The 21,375-nt window shown below is 39.4% G+C and overlaps 1 protein-coding gene across 4 annotated transcripts in view; it reads right to left on the reverse strand.

The window, feature by feature from the left end:
* LOC141497119 (uncharacterized) overlaps nucleotides 1-21,375 on the reverse strand; it is a 119,613-nt gene that overhangs the window by 52,349 nt on the left and 45,889 nt on the right. For 2 of the 4 annotated variants that reach the window (XR_012471233.1, XR_012471234.1), the window contains exons 5-7: nucleotides 18,641-18,767; nucleotides 17,436-17,519; nucleotides 13,675-15,506 (exon numbers count right to left, since the gene is read on the reverse strand). Coding sequence is in view for 1 of the 4 variants with exons in the window: in XM_074199729.1 (XP_074055830.1) it covers nucleotides 14,083-15,506; nucleotides 17,436-17,519; nucleotides 18,641-18,767 (1,635 nt within the window). In the remaining 3 variants the exon portion in view is untranslated. Of the gene's footprint in view, nucleotides 1-1,268; nucleotides 15,507-17,435; nucleotides 17,520-18,640; nucleotides 18,768-21,375 lie in introns of those variants that run through there. The other 2 variants (XR_012471232.1, XM_074199729.1) reach the window with 2 other exon arrangements.

The following is a 21,375-nucleotide window of genomic DNA, read 5'->3' on the forward strand; positions in this document are numbered from 1 at the left end:
AGAGCAGAAATGTTCTGCTCCCTGGGATTGGAGGGGCGGCCCACCAGAGGGAAAGAACTTCAGCCTCCCAGAAGCAGTCCCAAGGTACTGGGAGCCACAGCTCACAGCAGTCGGGGAGTTTCGTGACCTACACCTGGGGGAGCACCAGGCACAAATTGGGCCGGGGGGGCGGGGAACCTCTGCCAGAGTGAGCATGTGAAGCCCAGCCCTCGGAGCACACAGTGAACAGTATGGCCAAGGCATTCCATATCCAGGAAACAAGCAGGCGGAGCCGGTAAGCAGGAGCCCCCACGGCATGAGCCCATTGAACCTAGGGAGGGGAGAGAAGAGAGACTGCAGAGCTCTGCCCCTGGAACAGGACTCTGGGGCTCTGACCACATTCAGATCCTGATCGCAGTCTAGGCCCCCCCCCCAATAGAACAGGTCCCTCCCCCACCTCAGCCCTGTGGCAGAGGGGGGTGCATATGGTCATTCACAGACCAGGAGGGAGGACAGAGCCTCACACACTGAGACCCTTGTGGGAGTGTCCCAAAAGCTCAGGAAGCACCCCCAAAACAGGCTAAGGTTGGGAAAATGAGCAGGCAGAGAAACAAGAGGAACGCCATTGAGAAATATTTTGCCTGTGAGTCCAAGAGGGATAAAAACACTCAATCTGAAGATGAGGAAGCACAAGCCCCTGCATCTAAAGACTCCAAGAAAAACAAATTGGGCTCAGACTATGACAGAGCTCAAAAAAGACTTTGAAAATCAAATGAGGGAGTTAGAAGAAAAACTGGGAAAAGAAATGAGATGCAGGAAAAACACGAAAATGAAGACAGCAGCTTAGTCAAGGAAATCCAAACAAATGTTGAAGAAAATAGCATGCTGAAAACCAGCTTAGGTCAAACAGTTCAAAATGTTATTGAGAAGAATACTTTAAAAAGCAGAATTGGCTAGGTGGAAAAAGAGATAAGAAAGCTCTCTGAGGAAAACAAATCCTTCAGACAAAGAATAGAACTCAAGGAGATTGATGACTTTATGAGAAATCAGGACTCAATCCTTCAAAAGAATAAAAAATTAGAAAATGTGAAACATCTCATTGAAAAAACAATTGATATGGAAAACAGATTTAGGAAAGATAATTTTAAAATTATTAGGATACCTGAAAGTCATGATCAGGAAAAGAGCCTTGACATCATTTTCAAAGAATTACTACAGGAAAATTGCCCTGATATTCTAGAAGCAGAGGGCACAATAGAAATGGAGAGAATCCACCGATCCCCCTGAGAAAGAGATCCCAAAAAAACAACCCCTAGGAATATTATAGCCAAGTTCCAGAACTCCCAAGTCAAAGAGAAAATATTACAAGCAGCCAGAAGGACACAGTTCAAATATCGTGGAGCTACAATCAGGATCACACAGGACTTAGTAACTACATTGGAAGCTCGTAGGGCTTGGAATATAATATTCTGGAAGGCAAAAGAGCTTAGAATGCAACCAAGAATCAACTACCTAGAAAAACTGTATTTCCTCTTCCAAGGAAAAAGATGGACTTTCAATGAACCAGGGGAATTTCAAATGTTCCTGTTGGAATGGCCAGAGCTGAACAGGTTTGATCTTCAAATACAGGACTCGGGTGAAGCATAGAGATTGGAGGAGAGGGGGGGAAATATGAGGGACTTGATGATGAATTGCATGTATTCCTGCATAGGAAAATGACACTGATAATACTCATATGAACATTGTCAGTTAATAGAGCAGGTAGAGGGAGCTTTTATAGTTGAAGCACAGGAGAAAGCTGAATTGGAAGATAAAATATGGTGTAAAAATGGAGTCAATAGGAAAAAAGAAAATGTAATGGGAGAAAGAAAAAGGAGAGGGGGGAATAGGCCAAGATATTTCATATAATAAGATTTTTCTTTATTACAGTGAGCTATTGCAATGATATGGAAGGGGGAGGCAAGGGGGAATGAGGGAACTTTTGCTCTCATCAGAGGTGGCTAGGAGAGTAAACAGCATATATACTCAATGGGATATAGACATCTGGAGTAAGAAGGAGGGGGGGAGCAGGGGGAAGGGGTGGGGATGTGAATGAAGGAGGAGAGGATGGATCATTGGGGGAGAGTGGTCAGGTATAATGCATTTTCTTTTTTACTTCTTGCAAGGGCCTGGGATTGGATGACCTGTCCGGGACCATAGGGCCAGGTGGATGCTGGGCCTAAGGTGTGGTAGGGGGGCTCAGGGCCTCTTGGCCCCAGGACCAGGGATCTGTCTGCTGCGTCACTCAGCTACCCTACAGCAGAGTCAGAGTGAAAGGAGAGAGAAAATATAGTACATGGTAGTGGAGAAATACAAAAGGAGGGAGTTGCGATCAGCAATGGCAATGGTGGAAAAATATGGAAGTAACTTTTGTGATGGACTTATCATAAAGAATGTGATCCACCTGCGACAGAGTTGGTGGTGTTGGAATACAACTGAAGCACATGTGTTGTTGTTGTTATTATTATTATTATTATTATTATCATTATTATATTTGGGGGGTACAGGGCAAATGGGGGTGGGTGGCCTGCCTGGGGCCGCATAGCTGTGTGTTTGAGGCTGGATTCGGACCTGGGTGCTCCTGGCTCAAGGGCCAGTACTCTGTACGCCAGCCAGCTGCCCTTACTATTATTACTGTTTTATTTTATTTTCGGTCTTTTTATTCTTTTTTTGGTTTATGCAGGGCAGTGGGGTTGGGATGGCTTGCATGGGGACACACATCTGGGTGATTATTGGGTGTACGAGGCCTGATATGGTCTTGGGTGCTCCTGGCTCCAGGGCTGGTGCTCTGTCCACTGCACCACCTGGCCATACCTACAATTATTACTATTATTTTTTTAATTTTAATTTTTTTCTCTCCCCCTTATCTCTCAAGTGAGTCTATATTTTTGGAGGAGGGGGTATTTTGCTTACTGTTAAGAATATTTTATTAATGTATAAAAAAATTGTACAAAATGAGAATAAATAAATATTAAATTAAAAAAAAGTTATAGGAAGATTTCCTATTCTCATGACTGGGAAAGATCCCATGTTTTCTCCTTGGGTTGGAGTGACTAGAAACATGGTAGTTTTAAACCTTTTTTTATTTTTAGTTTCTTTGCAAGGTAAATGGGGTTAAGTGCCTTGCTGAAGGCCACACAGCTAGGTAATTATTAAGTGTCTGAGGTCAGATTTGAACTCAGGTACTCCTGACTCCAGGGCTGGTGCTCTATCTGCTGGGCCACCTAGCTGCCCCCAAAACATGGTAGTTTTGATCCCATCTGCCATCTTGTTAAGACCTGAACTCTAAACAGTTCAGCTGAACAGTGCCCTGCTTATGTAGCACAAAGGGGAGAGACTCAGGAGATTTGATGTGCTCAAGCCTTAAAGGGAAAGACTGACACAGGTGTGATATGTGAATGAGGGAGGAAGAAAATACAAAATCAGGGATTGGGAGTTATGTTCATTGAAAGGAAATCATGTTTAATGAATTCCACTGCTCTGGCCACGTTGCCTAAAAGTTGTGACTCCCCATGTTTTTGAGGTTGACCCTTTTCTGTACTAGAGTTTGAGAATCACTCTGAGGGTTTTAAAAGAGGGGATTTAGTCTTGTTACATTGTGACAAAATTTGTACCGAATGGAAGGAAGTAGATAATCTAGATTGGATGCCAAGATGTTGGCATCAGAACAGTCTTTCCAAGGAGCTCTATCAAAATTATTTCAAAAACCTTAAAATTAGGGCTTTTAACTAAATTTTCAAGAGACTGAACCCACAGAAAGTCCCAGTGAGGCAATTCTCCAGCCTAAGGTAACCTGGAAAATTGTGGGAAAACTGTTACATGGGGGTGAAGGAGAGGCAGCAGAGCCAGGATTATTGCATGGGAGTGAAGGAAATCTAGTCTTCTGGGAACAGCCCACTGGGGGCAAGGCTCCTGTGTCCTGGGGAACACCAGCTTCCGGCAGCACAAGCAATTTTCTGACCTGGCAACAAAAGGGAACACCAAGCACAATTTAGAAGATCAGCAGGGAAACCGCTGCCAGAGTGAGTGGAAGCCAGCATGACCCTCAGTGCAACCATGTCCATCGGCATAGCTGCAGCCCTCAGGGAAGCCCAGATCCTAGGAAATGGAAGCAGGCACACAGAGTTGCCCAGCAGGGAGCTACCTGGCAGCTGCTCCCAGTGTGTTCAGCCCATGGAAGGTAAGGGGGTAGGGGGAGACTCTGGAGTTCTCTCCTCTCACCCTGGGACAGGACTTTTTGTTTTGTCCATATTCAGACCCTGGTTACCTTCTGGGGCAGAGGGGTGTGCTTGTGGTCATACACAGACTAAGACAGCAGTCATAAGACCTTGAAAGAAATGAGGTCCTTATGGGGGTATCCCAATAATACTCAAAAGCTCGGGAGGCACACCAAACCAGGCTGGGGAAATGAATAAACAAACAAACAAAAAGTAACCTGACCATAGACAATTACTTTGGTCCCATGGAGGACCAAACACAATCAGAAGATGAGAAAGTTCCAGCTTCTGCATCTAAATCCACCAAGAAATATAGAAGTTGGTCTCAGGCTATTTCAGAGCTCAAAAAAGATTTTGAAATTCAAGTAAGGGAGGTAGAGGAAAAATTGGGAAGAGAAATGAGTGAGATGCAGGAAAAACATGAAAACCAAGTCAACAGCTTAGTCAAGGAGATCCAAACAAATGCTGAAGAAAACATACTAAAAACCAGTTTAGGTCAAATGGAATAAAACAGTTCAAAAAAGTCAATGAAGAGAACAATACCTTAAAAAGCAGAATTGGCCAGATGGAAAAGGAGATAAAGCTCTCTGAAGAAGTCAAATCCTTATAATACATAATGGAACTCCAGGAAGCTGATGACTTTGCAAGGAATCAAGACAATATCAATAAGACAATATCAAAAGAATGAAAAACTAGAAGAAAATGTGAAATATCTCATTGGAAAAAACAACGGATTTGGAAAATAGATCCAAAAGAGATGATTTAAAATTTTTTGGGCTACCTGAAAGTCAGGATCAGGAAATGAGTCATGACTTCATTCTTAAAGTTCTGACTTGTTCTGCTAACTTCTCTGTCATCATACACTCATGGTACCCCCACAGTGCTCCAGACTGGAGTCAATTCACAATGCTCCCTAATTAGGTAACATCAAAAATACTCAATGAGAGAGAACTAAATGATCATGGAGGCCTGGTACCATTGGCTTGGCCATGGGATCCTCATGAACTCTTCTTGAGACAATTTTCAAGAATAGTCAACTAGTCAGTTGGTTGACTGAAGTCACAAACTCCCCACTATATTTATCATTAACATTTATATTCAACTTTTACATTTACAATTCACTTGACATCACTGATCTTTTTTTTTAGGGTTTTTTTTTTGCAAAGCAAATGGGGTTAAGTGGCTTGCCCAAGGCCACACAGCTAGGTAATTATTAAGTGTCTGAGACCGGATTTGAACCCAGGTACTCCTGACTCCAAGGCTGGTGCTTTATCCACTACGCCACCTAGCCGCCCCCAGTGATCTTCTTTAATCCTCACAAAGACCCTGTTAGGGTGAGAAGGAACTTGGGGACTTAGGGAATGCCTTAATTAAAATTGGTTTATGGATCATTACACCAAGGGTTGCTGGGGACCAGTCACACTCCCATTATAAGGTTGCTTGAATGTTGAAGGTAAAAATATTGATAGTGATGCTGTCCCCTACTTTGTAGACTCTAGTTCACTGTCAGCGACTTTAAATTATATTTAATTTATTATCTAGACATTTCTAGTTGAGAAAAAAAAGAAAAATCAGAGAGACAGAGAGAGGGAGAGGTACAAGTTAGAATTATCTCAAATGCCCTTGAACATGACTCTCTGAAGCAAGATCTTTTACAGAAAATGTCTGATGGTGTGGGCTCAAAGTAAGAGTCCCAATCGCTAATGAACAATGAGTGATACTGAACAGGGCTGACTACCCCTACTCAATGACCTTCATGCTCCCTCCACAAGATCCTAGAACTAGAGGTAGATGGGCCCCTTGAAATTCTAAACTCTGAATCCTACAGATATAGAAATTGAGACCCTTTGATTTTCAGATTCTCATATAACTTCTTCCTACAACTAGGAAGCAACACAATTTACATCCGAGCCCTCCAGATGCCTCCATAAGTAAGGCTTTCCCTATGTTCTCTGCAGTGGTTTTGTTCTTGTATCTCTCTCTCTCAACAAGAGAGTATGCTCTCTCTCTCTCTCTATCTCAGTCTCTCCATGTCTTTTTCTCTGTTTCTTTTTCTCAACAGGGGACTATACTATTGTGAGAGAAGAGAAAAAGATGGGCAGGGTGGGAAGGATCCAAAGAGCCACCTTCTTCCAGATGCTTTGGGCTACAGTTGTTGGAAGACTATGTAAAGGTGGATAGGTGACAGGAATCAGGGGATATCCCACTGATGTTGCCTACTCCTCAGGTTAACTGGATCCCAGGGATTCCTTGGGGGTACAATGGGATGTTTCTGGAGAAGTCTTGAAGGTGCTTTGTTAGGTGAAGAGGCTCAGAACTTAGTCTAAAGGGTCAAAGCCCCACTGTCTTGAATTGTTTTATTGTTAAGGAAAAATAAACATTTTGTCCATTCAAACGCCATAAATTTGATTTAATTTTATCTGAGAATACTCACATTGAATGCTCTAATTTTTTTTTAACTCTGTGACTGTCCTAGCCCTAGATTGTGAAATTTAGTGACACAGGTAGCTCTCCATGCTGAAGCTTTCAGACTGGCCCTTTCTGACATCCCAATGGATAATCCCCATCACTGTACTTTGTGAGACTGTCTGGCACTGAAACACTGGTGTCTGACTTTGAAGCAATAGCTGCTCAACCCTTAAAACCTTCAGTTAGTGACCCAGTGAACCTTCTGCCACTTGGATGAAAGATCTTTGTTAACCTTTACACTGGCTCCAAATATGCTTTTGGAATTTCTTCTGCTATAGAGAATTCTATTAAAAAATATGGGTTTCTAACTCCTTGTTAAGAGTGGATTGCTTCTTCCCCATCCTGATGCTTGTTATCTATTTCTGCCATGCCTTGTGATGTCCAGAGAAAGGGAGTAAGGTAGCTGCCCTTTAACCTCTGCCCTGTTTCCCCACCTCTGAAACTATAACATTATTGATCATGCCCTTGCTTAGAGCCCTTTTCTCCTCATTTTCTTCCTCTAAGCTTATGTTAAAGCAGGACCCTCATCCACTGGGCCTTGGTGGGTTCCAGATCCAGAAAGGTGCCCAGACTTGCCTTGTCATATAAGGACTTTTTCGAAGAGAATATTTTCACTTTGTTACTCTGTCTTCTGTTAAATGAAGTTTTCTTTTGCTGTGTTTCAAGAGACCAAAGGAGTGTTGGGATTAGGTTTCTTATGTCTTGACAACAAACAAAAGAGAGAATCCTCTGGGTCCCAGGAGGTCATTCCTGGATATTTTCCCATTTCCCTTGACTTCAGGTAGATTTTTGCATGTGCTCAAATGGAAGGAATCTAAATTTCTTTTGATCCTGTTAGAAGCAATTCATTGGGAGGTCTGAAGTATTTTCAGGCAGTAGGGCTATAGCTAAAGAAGTAAGAAAAATCCTTTTCAAAGGAATCTTTTCCTGATTTGTCTCATTCTGCTTATGGAAATCACCTAGGCCACTCAATCTACAGTTATTCCTATTCAAAAATTTGTCCACAAAGTAGGTACTTAATCCATCACCTTCAGTCTTCAGGGCAAGTAGAGATAATGACTCTGTCTGCTCAAATCCAATTGGCTAAGATATGGCAAGATCCAGAATGACTAGATCACTCCTTGGAGCATTGTTTTACTCTGAAACACTCGACAAGTAAAACTGAAACTTTTCCCACTGGAAATTCTGTTTGGAAGAACCTTTTTGTCCATCTCTCCCATCTCCCTGCCTCATGTTTCTTCACTGGGAGATGGGAGGGGGCTGTTGAGGATGATGATGAGTTCCTTCCACAAAAAGGTATAGCTCTATAGTTGTTTCTTTCATGTTGTCTGATCTCTCTAAAAAAAAAATTCAAAACAAACATACAAAGACTTGATACTTCACATGTGTGCACATACACACACACCCCTACACATAAAGACACATAGACAGAAATTCACACTTTCCCTCTATACAGTACAAAAACTCATTTACTTTCTTATTAAAGGTCATTATCTCACTTTCTAAGGATGATTTAATTTACAAAGAGTTTCAAACAGGCTCTCCCTGGACCCTGACCTGAGACAAAGACAGAGCTATCATTTACCTTCTTTTTTTTTTTTTAAATTGAATTTTCAATTGACATTTCATTTTATTTTTCTAATTACATGTTGGGGAAGGGGCTCCCTGAGATCATGGGGGAAGGTGAAAGGAGAGAAGGCCATATAGCAAGGTGACTTGCTGGTGATGCCTTGTGTCTCTTAATGACTGACCTGGAGTCACAAACAGTATACATATGCATACTATTAAATTATATAATTTACTTCCATCCTCACTTCCCACTCCCCTCTCCTTAGCTGTGAACAGTCTGCTGAATGTTGGCCATATACATTCATGTTTAATGTGTTTGCAGATTAGTCATTTCCTATATGAGGAATTAGTATTAAGGGAAAAGAAAGAAAGAAAACCATAAGATAGGAAAGAAAAACATAAGAAAAACTTTAAAAGTGGATGTAGAGTTCATTCAGATTGTGTAGGGATTTAGTTGTTTTGTTTTGCTTCATTTTCTTCTTCCCAGGGTTGTCCCCACTCTCTGAACTGTTGAGGGGAGCTGCATCCATCAAGGCTGTCAATGTTGCTGTTAATGTGTACAGTGGTCTCTCAGTTCTGAACCCTTTGCACAGCATTAGAATGCTCTATGAATGCTGGACAAATTTTTCGTACAAATTTCCTATAATTCAAGCCATGCTTCTCTAGAGTTCAATCATTCATGTTTCTTATTGAACAATAGAACTCCAAAATATTCATACACCATTATTTGTTCAGTCATTCCCCAATTGATGGACAGCCCCTGAATTTCCAATTCTTTGCCATCATAAAAAGAGCTGCTATGAATATTTTGGAACATCTGGGACTTTTCCCAAATTTTATAACTTTGTCTGGATATAGGTCTAGTATTGATATTTGCATATAGTTCCATATCGCTCTGAGAAATAGTTGGATCAGTTCACAGTTCCACCAGCAATGCTTTGTTATCCCAAACTTCTCCATCATTGGTCATTTTCCCTTTTGGTCATCTTAGCCCATCCAAGAGGTATGTAGTAAAACCTCCAGTTGTTTTAATTTGCATTTCTTTAATCAGTAATGATTTGGAGCATTTTTCATATGATTATATATAGCTTTAATTTCTTGAAAACTGTACATAAACTTTGATCATTTATCAGTTGGGGAATGACTTATAACCTTACAAATTAGATACAATTTCAATATATTTTAGAAACGATAGGCTTACCAGAACTCCAAGTTGTGACAATTGTTCCCCAGGTTTCTATTTTCCTTCTAATTTTAACAGCATTGGTTTTATTAGTACAAAAACTTTATAATTCAATATAGTCAAAATCATCCATTTTGCCATTTATAATATACTCTAATTTCTTTCTTGGTCTTAAATTGCTCCCCTTTCCAGACTGACAGAGTGCTTCTTGATCAGTTAATTGGTCTCTGGTATCACCCTTTATGTCCAAATCTGGTGCCAGTTTTGAGCTTATTTTGCTATAGAGTGTGACTTGTGGGTCTATTTTTTTCCTTATTATTTTCTAGTTTTCCCAGCAATTTATGTCATATAGTGAGTTCTTATCTCAGAAGCTTATGTCTTTGGGTTTGTCACACCATAGATTATTGGAATCAGTTACTACTATTTCTTCTGAATCTATCCTAATCCATTGATCCATCACCCTATTTCTTAACCAGCACCAGGCAGTTCTAATGACTGCTGCCTTATAGTATAGTTTTTGATTGGTAGAACTAGGCCACCTTCCTTTACATTTTTCTCATCAATTTCCTTGTTATCTTCCTTTTGTTGCTCCAAATGGATTTTGTTACTATCTTTTTCTAGCTTGGTTAAATTGTTATTTCATAGTTTGATTGGTATGGCACTGAATAAGTAATTTAATTTGGATAGAATTGTCATTAGCTCAACCTAACCATGAGTAATTGACATTTTTTCAGCTGTTTAGATCTGATTTTATTTGTGTCAGAGTGCTTGGTATGCAGCAAAGTAGTAGGACATAAAATAAATCCACATAAATCATCAGCTTTATATATGGACAACAAAGCCCAAAAGCAAGAAGAGACAGAAAAGGAAATTCCATTTAAAGTTACTGCAGACAACAATTGATTCCCAAGACAAACCCTGAAAGTGTATGAACACAATCACAGGGCTATCATTTTCAACACATTAGTATCTCAGTCCATGAACTCAGAATGAGACTTGACCAAAAACCTAGAAGCTGAGAACAGAATACAAATTATGTGACTGGATATGCTTTGTCCATGGTACTAGACAGTTTACACTTCAATCTTTCCATTTCTCTTTCCCTTTCATTATTTGCACTTTGACTTTTTTCTTTCTTAGATATTGTACCCATTTGGTGCCTATGTGATTAATAGACTAATTATTCCATGACCCATCCTACCTGAAAACATAATGCAATTGCCCTAGTGATCCCTCTCAATCTTATTTTGTTGATATTGCTGTACCTAAGGCCAGCAAGAATGCCAACAGTGATTTTTGTATTTACCTGAGGCATGAGATTTTTATTCTGATCCATTACCATTAGGGAGGATTGACATTATCTAATTTTTTAAATGTTATCTTTAAATGGTTCTGCTCACTAAAATAAAACTAGATTCATCATAACAAAGAGAATTTTCTAAAAAATGCAGGCCATCTCATATCTGAAAATGTGTCATATACAGATATTTGACTTCACCATCATTTTGAAAGGAAGTTGATAGCATGACTCACTCTTGTTCCCCATCCTCCTCTTCCCATCTTAGAGGTTCACAGCCTCAGAATGGTTGAGATCATGGTCCAAAGGCTTTCAGCAAAAATTTTTCAATGGCATTATTAGCAGTAAATAATGTTCTAATTTAACTAAAAAGATATTTATCCTGGGGGACAACAAACATGTGCATATTTTAACCATAAGAGGGATTTTCTGGAGATTCTAAGCTGTCCTAACCAGGTTGATATTGCTTTTGGAGATCAAGAAGTAATTACATAAAACTCCAAGTACTTATAAGTACAATATAATAACTATAAGTTCGTTTTTCAATTTTGCTCAAATTGTTTTCAAACTGTCATGATGATTGATGATTCATGTGCCAATGATCCCAGGCCTTCATTGTCTGTTTGTCAGGGCACCAGAGAAGTCCTTGATTCCAGGCTCCCGGTGTCATTGCACTGCCACAAAGTTATAATCATAAGGCTAAGATGCCACTTAGCTTTGTATTCCTACAGCAGAGAGAACAAGCTCTTTGAAAACCATGGTTCCTAGACATGCACGGTAGAGATCCAAGATCCTTATAAAACCATCACGGACCACCACAAACATCCTACCAAATCAGAACTAATATTTTCCTATCAAGGTTTAAATATAACATGGTTGGCATAAGAAATTAAAGGTGAATTTGGGGTGGGAGTTTTGTGGAACCCACAGACAACATTTGAAGGTCAAGACATGACAGGAGCATGAGCATAGTTAACAATAGTGGGTTTTTTCCTGCCAATTTCAAGTGATAATGATGAAGTATACATTTTTGAGGGGATCACATGGTGATTATATAAAAATAAGCATATATAAATGAAATATAAAAATCTATAAGCTTTATTTTTCAATTTTGTTCAAACTGATTTCAAACTTCCATAAAGATTGTTCATTCAGGTGGAAATGATCCCTTTAGTATGTGGGGGTTTCTTTTTGAGGATGAGTATTGTTTTGAAAAATGGCTCTTTTCCCATATCAATTCTATATGTTAGATTTTTATCATTTCCTGATCAACTGCAGTTTGTGTGCTCAAAAAGAAGTCTTTGCCACTGGTCTCTTATTAAAGCGATTTTTCCTAAACTGAGAGATTAGCAAAAGCCCTAAACAAAAAGCCTAACAAATTGCTTTTCAAAGTCAGATTCAAAATGACTAGCTAGATTTTTTAACATTTTTAACCCAGCTCACCCACTCTGACTCTGACTTACTAAGCCTGACCCTAATAACCTCAACAAGATCCTAGAAAATGTACTAGAGCAAATTCTAAGCAGGAAAGAAAAACATTGCAATTAGTGATTTTTGAACCTATCATAGCTTTAGGATGAGAAACAGAAAAGTGTGTGTACACAGGGATAGGGATAGGCCAGGAAGGAAATCCAATTGCAGAGCTATCTGCAGCCATGGGAGTGTTTGGGGCACATTTCTATGCCCAGTCTTCTATAAAGAAGTCTGTGACTGAACAGGTAATACCAGAGCAAAAGGACATCTCAGGTGAGCCCTGACAAAGCACTGGAAGAAGGAACGACGATGAGCTCACAATTCTCACAAGTTTTAGGGTGGAAAAGAGGGGTTATGAGAAAGAGAAGCTGGCAGCTTTGTACATATCAAGAAATAAGGTTCACAAATTTAGATTCTTAAGCAATGTGTCCTAGAACAAGATGTGGATGAAGTGCCCACCTTCAACTCTGTCCATAACTCAGTATGAGTGATCTAACTAACCAAGATCAAAGGGAAGCTAGAGGAGCCAGCAGCTCAATTCCTTTGAAGACAGAGAATCATAAGCAGGTAAACAATGAGAGAATCTGATAGCAACCTACTGAAACTCAACTAAGAGAATCAAATTTGGATCAGGGAATGGTTTAACTTTGACCAAGAAAGGAGTAGTGCTCCCTGTGGATTTCTCCTCTTGTGAAGTACTGATAATATGCAGATCCCCAGAATGAGTTATGAAAATAGCAGAACAGGAAAAGACAATGATATCTTACTACCAACTTCTTTAATAAAGGGACAAATTCAGACCTTACTTTCAGGATTATCAATTTCTGGAGACTGAGAAAAAGATTTCCATTTATTTTGTTTGTGTCTTATCAGCCTATCTACTTGAACAGAGTTAGAAAAACAGAGACTGTATCTTCTCTCTTTTTGGCAAGGCAAAGGAGTTAAGTGACTTGCCCAAGGTCACACAGCTAAGAAATTATGAAGTGTCTGAAGTTAAATTTGAACTCAAGTTCTCCTGACTCCAGGGCCAGTGCTCTACCCACTGCACCACCTAGTTGCCCCAAGAGACTGTATCTTCTTAAACTCTTTTAAAGTACCCTAGAAACATTTTTATTCCCTTGATAGATTTTAGCTTTAGGTGAACAGTCCAAAGGAAAAGGTCACTTAGGTTGTACCAGGATCCCAAACTACATCCTCCAGGAGTCAATGAATTCTGCTTTGACTTTCCCAAATTTTAAACGGTCATACATGGGAAACTTTTTTTTTAGGTTTTTGTAAGGCAATGGGGTTAAGTGGCTTGCCCAAGGCCACACAGCAAGGTAATTATTAAGTGTCCGAGCCTGGATTTGAACCCAGGTACTCCTGACTCTAGGGCAGGTGCTTTATCCACTGTGCCACCTAGCTGCCCCATGGGAAACTTTTTAGAAGGAAATTGCAAAACCCCTTACCAACAAAGTAGCGGCTGCTTTTCTTTTTTACACCTGTTCTCTTCAAGTTTATTAGAATCCATTCATCATCACCATGATCATTGAGTCACAATAATCAGGAGACAGGAAGCATCTCGTATTAAAGAGAAGGTTTTTGATTGTCATATGCAGTGGTCTCTATATAGGTTGAAAAGGTGCTCATTGGTGGCCTGTGGGAGATATAAAATTCCCCCTAGTTTGTCTGAAATTGTACTCCATTGTGCAAAGTCTGGTGTCTTCTCTTAATCAAGTGTTTTCCTCCAGTTGCCATAATGCTAACAGTTTTTTTTCTTATTTTAAAGACATTATGTTTTTGAAAACATCTATATCATAATGCTATAGTCCTATATCATAATGCTAGTTTAGGAAACTCAGAACACATTCATAAGGTTACTCTACAGTGTGCATTCTCTGATGTTTCAAAAGAGTCTCCTTCCATGAAAAATCTTTTCCACATTGATTACATTCAAAAGGTTTCTCTCCAGTGTGAATTCTCTGATGTGTGGTAAGATATGACTTACTTGTGAAAGCCTTTCCACACTGATTACATTCATAAGGTTTCTCTCCAGTGTGGATTCTCTGATGTATAGTAAGATATGACTTGCTTGCAAAAGCCTTTCCACATTGATTACATTCATAAGGTTTTTCTCCTGTGTGGATTCTCTGATGTTTAATGAGATTTGCCTTCAATGAAAAGGCCTTTCCACATTGATTACATTCATAAGGTTTCTCTCCAGTGTGGATTTTCTGATGTTTACTAAGAGTATTCTTCAATGAAAAAACCTTTCCACACTGATTACATTCATAAGGTTTTTCTCCAGTGTGGATTCTCTGATGTATAGTAAGAGATGACTTCCTTGTAAAAGCTTTTCCACATTGATTACATTCATAAGGTTTCTCTCCAGTGTGGATTCTCTGATGTTTAATGAGAGTCTCCTTCAATGAAAAAGCCTTTCCACATTGATTACATTCATAAGGTTTTTCTCCAGTGTGGATTTTCTGATGTTTAATAAGAATATTCTTCAATGAAAAAACCTTTCCACATTGATTACATTCATAAGGTTTCTGTCCAGTGTGGATCCTTTGATGTATAGTAAGATAGGACTTGCTTGTAAAAGCCTTTCCACATAGATTACATTCATAAGGTTTCTCTCCAGTGTGAATTTTCAGATGTACAGTAAGACTTTTCTTGGTAGTAAAAGCCTTTCCACATTGATTACATTCATAAGGTTTCTCTCCAGTATGGATTCTCTGATGTCTAACAAGAATCTCCTTCAATGAAAAAGCCTTTCCACATTGATTACATACATAAGGTTTCTCCCCAGTGTGGATGCTCTGATGTTTAATAAGAGTCCCTTTCAATGAAAAGGCCTTTCCACATTGATTACATTCATAAGGTTTCTCTTCACTGTGAATTCTCTGATGTCTAGTAAGATTGGACTTCAATGAAAAAGACTTTCCACATTGATTACATTCATAAACTTTCCCTCTAGTCTGAATTTTCTGATGTACAGTAAGATGTTTCTTGGTAGTAAAAAGCTTTCCATCTTGATTGCATTCACAAGGTTTCTTTCCAGTGTGGATTTTCTGATGTTTAACAAGAGAGTCCTTCAATGAAAAAACTTTTTCCCATTGATTAAAATCATGAGATTTCTCTCCATTTTGGATTCTCTCATGTGTAATGCAGAATTCTCTCCAAATGAAGTCACAGACATTGTCGTTCATGATTCTTTGCTTGTGAGTTTCTTTCAGAAAAAGGTTTAATTTTCCAATATTCTCCTTCATTTCAAGTCTGATCTCTTCTTCTGAAAGAACTAAACAGGAAAACAAAAACAAATAAACACAAACTATATATATATGTATGTATATAATATACTCTCATATGTTTATTTCCCCTTCCCAGCACTGGTAGAACCCAAACTCATTAACTTTATTATCCCCCCCCCCAAATTTTAATCTTTCATGGAGATCTTTAAAACACTCTTACTTGATCCATGCATCCCTATGAGATTCTGCCCAATATATTTCCTCCCTTTCATGCCTTAACAAATAGAAGTAACCTTTACCAAATTGTACTCAACTCCTTTTCCTTGCACTTCTTTTTCTTTTTTTTCCTTTTAGTCCTCTTCTGAGGACCCTGGCCAATATATGACCACCATTAGACACAAACTGGTATATCTTTGAGGAAATATTCTATATTTATTTCTAATTCTTAGTTAGTTCTCTATGTACAGATAGTATGCTTCTTAAATTGTCCTTTATGCTTAATTGGGAATTTTAAATAATCAAACAAAAAAAAGAAAATTATCATTACTCAAAATTGCTAAAATTCAATGGCTATTCTTAATTCTGATCCTTCTAGACTTCTCTACAGGCTCTGACACTTTCAATCTCCCCCTTTTCTCAATGTTTTCCTTTCTAGATTTTAGTGACATTATTTTCTCCTGTTTCTACTTCTCCATTTCCAAAAGGAAACTCATTCTCTTTCTGCCAACCCTCCCATTTTCTTGTATTCCTAATGCTCTCCAAGGCTTCTCCCAATAATCCAATGCAATGCAGTACTCATCACCTCCCCCACATTCCCACTCCTGAGCCACATCTTCAATCTCTTGCAAAATCCTCTTGATTCTGCCTATGTGACATCTTTCACATATAACCCTTTCTCTCTCAGTGCTGTCACTTTCTGTTGTCTGACCATAGTCACTTCACATCTGAGATTTTGTAAGAGGCGGCTGGTTGGTCCGGCTGCCTCAAGTTAACCTCCAGTCTAATTATTCCTCTACCCAGTTGTCTTATTCTTCTTCCTAAAATTCTCACCTAACATTAACACCACATTCTCACTAGGTTCCAGTGACTCCCCAGCAAATAGGCTTTCAGTCTTCTTTCACCCTGTTTCTCCTATATAAGCTTGAATCCAGTGGAATGGGCCTCCTTTCTCTTCTGAGGACATGATATCTATCGCTAGAATCCATGGTTATTCCCTTGCCAGCTCTGTTCCTCAAATACTCTCTCTGGCTTCCCTGATGGCCAACCAGAGATCACATTCCACAATAAGCCTTTTCCCATCCTCCTCAAATTTGAGGTTTTCCTGTCTTAATTAGTTCCACTTCTTTCCTGTCCATCATAGTTGTTGACCTCTTCTCTGCTCCACCAGAATTAAGTAACATGGGAGAAGGGAATATCCCTTACATCTATTGATGTGTTGGATCCTTTAAATAGGATCTGGGACATTATGGGTCCTTAGATGTTCATTGACTTGAAGAAGGTCTAGGAAAGAACCCAAAGAAATTAGCCTATCCCCATTTTGCATTTTTTTTTTGCAAGGCAATGGAGTTAAGTGACTTGTCCAAGGCCACACAGCTAGGTAATTATTAAGTGTCTGAGGCCGGATCTGAATTCTTTTACTCCTGACTCCAGGGTTGGTGCTCTATGCACTGCACCACCTAGCTGCCCCTCCATTTTGGATTTTCAAAAGAATTCTCTGTTGCCAAATCCCAAGCAATGCCTTTCTTTTAGGATCATATATTAATCCCTGGGAGGAAGTTGAAAGACCACAGAATACAACTTCCTTATTTTACTTATGGTGAAAGTGAGACTCACTGGTTCAGTGACTGACCCAAGAATGCACTGTCAGGAAATATCTGAAAAAGAATCCCAAGGCAGGCCCCCACATCCTTGCTTCCCTGTAACACATAGTAGCCTGGCCATCATAGCTGTCCTTTATCTGCTTTCACCTCACTCACCTGGACAATGGCTCCTCAGGCCTTCATACTCCAGCATCCATGGAGCTTCTTTTTGTTCAAAGTCTTGTCTGGGACCTGGAAGACCTGGTCAGGGAAATCAGTTGGGAATGAAAAGGGAGAGAAAGTTGAAATTAAGATATCTTTTGGAAAGAGCCGTATTCACAGAACTGCTGCACTTTGAGGATCCCCCCATGAAGCTCACACATAGGAGCTTGGACTCACTCATTAATACTTGTAATACAAGGAAGGCAAAATAGGATGAGTTGCTGTGCAAAATGATTCAGTCCTTTCCCCTCACCTTAAGCTCCCCAACCCCATCCTGACAGGTTCCATTCTGGTATAAACACCTCCTTCCCGAATAGGGTTAAAAGGGTTAAAATGCAAGACCAGCCTCAAGCCCAGGGAACATGAACATTTTGCCCAGTTCCTCTCCCCGTTCCTCAGTTGCTGAACCAAAAAGAACATTATATATTGTTAATTTGGGGAGTCTTTGCCTCTTCAGGGGAGATTCTCTACTGGCAAACTCTATAGTTGTGCCAAATTCTCTTTCCTGGCCAGTCTGCTGTTCCCAACAAAACCAGAAGCATACAGGAAAGGAAGACAGGATATCCTAGGTCTACTGAAGAAGAGTCTCAGAACAGTTATTTATGGGACCTATGGGGAGAGGTGGGGGAAAACTTCATGGAATCAAGTTGAGATGAGGAAATTTCATCTTGGTGCAATTTCTTCATAGAAGGATGGACTCAACATACACTTTCCACTATCTAGAAATCAAGTTAGTGCAGTGGAGAGAATCCTGGGCCTAGCCTAAAGAATGCCAAAATCAAAATCCAGTCTCAGACAATGACTAGCTCTATACTGAATCACTTAACTTCCATTTTTCTCAGTTTCTTCAGCAGTCAAATGGGGATAATAATATTCACCTAATTTGGAACATTATTATCTGGATGAAGTGATACAATATAGTACAGGAAGCCCTCTTCATAGCATCTGGCAAGCAACAGGTGATATCAAATGTTTATACTCTTCCCTTCCTTTCCCACCATCCTGGTTAGAATTTTAGGGCAAGAGGAAGGAAGATTAAGGACAGAATTGCAGGAGACCTGCCCTTTCCTCTCTCTAAATTGCTTGAAACCCTCCACCATAGGGAATGAAGATATTCCCACTGTCTGTAGACTCAGTGATCCTGGAGGAAGGGTCCTTACCCACAGAGAGCAGGTTCTGGGCATTCTCCAGCATGACTTCCTTGTACAACTGCTTCTGAAAAGGATCCAAGAGGCTCCATTCCTCCTGGGTGAAGTCCACAGCCACATCCTTGAATGTCACCAACTCCTAGATCATCAAAAGTCATCAGGTGTAGACAGGAAAGACTCCTGAGAAGTAAAGAGTCCACCCCTATTCAATTCTAGAGGGAAACTGAAGCACACAGAAGGGTTCTGCCCAGCAGTCATACCCTACATGAGAGCCAGAGTCAGCTCTAGAACCCAAGGTCATTAAGAGCCCAAGGGAATTCTGAGAAATGGATGATGTCAATTGAAACAAAGCTGAGAAATCCTGTCAAAAATAATGCAGATTCAGGGAGAAGGTTTGTGGTTCATCTGGGAGGTGGGAGGTGGATGTGTGCAGGAGAAAGAGAAAAGGTGATAGGGAACTTCTTCCTCATCAGACCTCACAGAAGGGGAATCCCAAGATGATGGCGGTATAGGTCAGAAATGTGCAGGCTCTCCAGATTCCTCTCACAATCTGATAGAAAAACATCATGAAATGAAGGAAGAGCAACAAAAATAAAGAGGTAAAGTCCTAGGAGGACTTTCTGAGAGGACTCAGAGAAAAATGTGCAGCTGAGGTTTGGCTTGAGGGAAGTGGAGACATCCCACTGAAACAGGAGGCCATGAGAGAAGCAGTGGGGAGCTCAAAACACTCAAAGGTTCCTTCACAACCTTTCTTCTAAAGCAAAATAGATTCTGAGTGGGGGATAACTGAAGGACCCCCCAAGTAAATCTAGAAGTCAAGTCTAGCAGTGCTGACCAGATGTGACCTCAGCTGTGACTGTGGGGAAGGAGAAACTACTACCATAGAAATCAAGAACATTTTGGGGACAGTGAGGCTGGGCCTGAGTGGAGGGAAAAAGGAGACCCTGAGATTGAGCCCTTAGACAGAATTCAATAAACAATACTAAGAAGAGTTGAGGACTAGGGCAATAATATCCACAGCTTAGAATCAAACATCATCACCATCATCATTATCATAGTAATATTAAATTAATAAAAAGAAAATAAAATCCAATAAAGATAAAATGAATAAGCAAAGGGAAAAGATGTACTTTGATGTAAAAGAAGATTTGCGATCATGTTCAGAGGAGGACTAAGGATTAAAAAGAAAAGCCACTCCTACCCTAAAGGATAATAGCAAATACAAACACAAAAAAGACATCTTGGACGAAAGTTAAAAAGAATTCAAAAATCATATCCCAGAGAGAATGAGAGAATATTTTAAAAATTAAAAAAATAAAGCCTTTCAAGAAAATAATGAAAACAACTTAACATAAAATAAGAACAAGGAAAAAAAACAGTAAAAAAAGCAATCAAAAATATGAAAAAATGTTAACCATTTAGAAAGAGAAATAAAATCTTAAAGAAAATAACTCTTGAAAACTAGAATTGGACAAGGATTGATTGACATTATAAAACACCAAGATATAAAAAATGCAGAAAAAATCAAAGAGAATGTGAAACAGGTCATTAGAAAACAGCCAACTTGGAGAACAGATTGAGAAGAGACAATGTAAGAATTGCTGAACTACCTGAAGTTATGATCAAAAGAAGAATCTGGATATGATTTTACAAGATATTATTAAGGAAAATTGCCCTGAAATTCTAGACTATGAAGCAAAGACTCCACTGATCACCACCTGAAAAAAATCCTAGGAAGAAAATTTGGTTGGTTCTTTTCCTTCATTCTTGAAGAAGACCAAAGTGACATCACTATGTCTGAGACAGATTACAATGTGTCTGTCAGTGGCTGATCAGACCAATAGGAGGAGGAACATTTATGAGATGTTAGAGACAAGTTTCAAAATTCCTGGGTTAAAGAAAAAATATTTTAAAAACAAAGAGAAAAAAATTAAATACTGTAGAAAAATAATCAAAATTTCACAAAACCTAGCAGTTTCTATACTAAAAACACTGTAGATCTTAGAACATTGCATTGCAAAGAGCTAAGGAGCTAGGATTATGCCCCAAAATAATAATTTCTCATTCAATCACAAATGTCAAATATCACAAGTACAAAAAGAGATTCACACCCAAAAAATAAAGAGCAGATGGAGAATGTATTAAATTAAAAAAAATAGACAGGAGCAATAATCATGATCTTGGGCAAACCTTAAGCTAAATTGATATAATCAAAAGAGAAAATTAGGGAACCTACAATATGTGTCAGCAATATTATTCTTTATTGTTATAGATCAGCTAAAATACCTAGCCAGCCTAAAATTCCTGAGAATATACCTGGCAAAAGAGACATAGGAAAATTGGGAAAAGAAATGAGAGAGATGAAGGAAAAACATGAAAAAGAAGTCAGCAGCTTAGTCAAGGAGATCCAAAAAAATGCTGAAGAAAATAGCATGTTAAAAACCAGTATAGGTAGGGGCGGCTAGGTGGCGCAGTGGATAAAGCACTGGTCCTGGAGTCAGGAGTACCTGGGTTCAAATCCGGTCTCAGACACTTAATAATTACCTAGCTGTGTGGCCTTAGGCAAGCCACTTAACCCCATTGCCTTGCAAAAAAAAAAAAACAAAAACAGTATAGGGCCAATGGATAAAACAGTTCAAAAAGTTATTGAGGAGAACAATGCATTAAAAAGCAGAATTGGCCAGATGGAAAAGGAGACAGAAAGGTCTCTGAGGAAGATAAATCCTTCAGATGTAGAATGGAGCTGA

The sequence above is a fragment of the Macrotis lagotis genome, chromosome X, assembly GCF_037893015.1.
Source record: "Macrotis lagotis isolate mMagLag1 chromosome X, bilby.v1.9.chrom.fasta, whole genome shotgun sequence".
NCBI classification, from domain to species: Eukaryota; Metazoa; Chordata; class Mammalia; order Peramelemorphia; family Peramelidae; genus Macrotis; species Macrotis lagotis.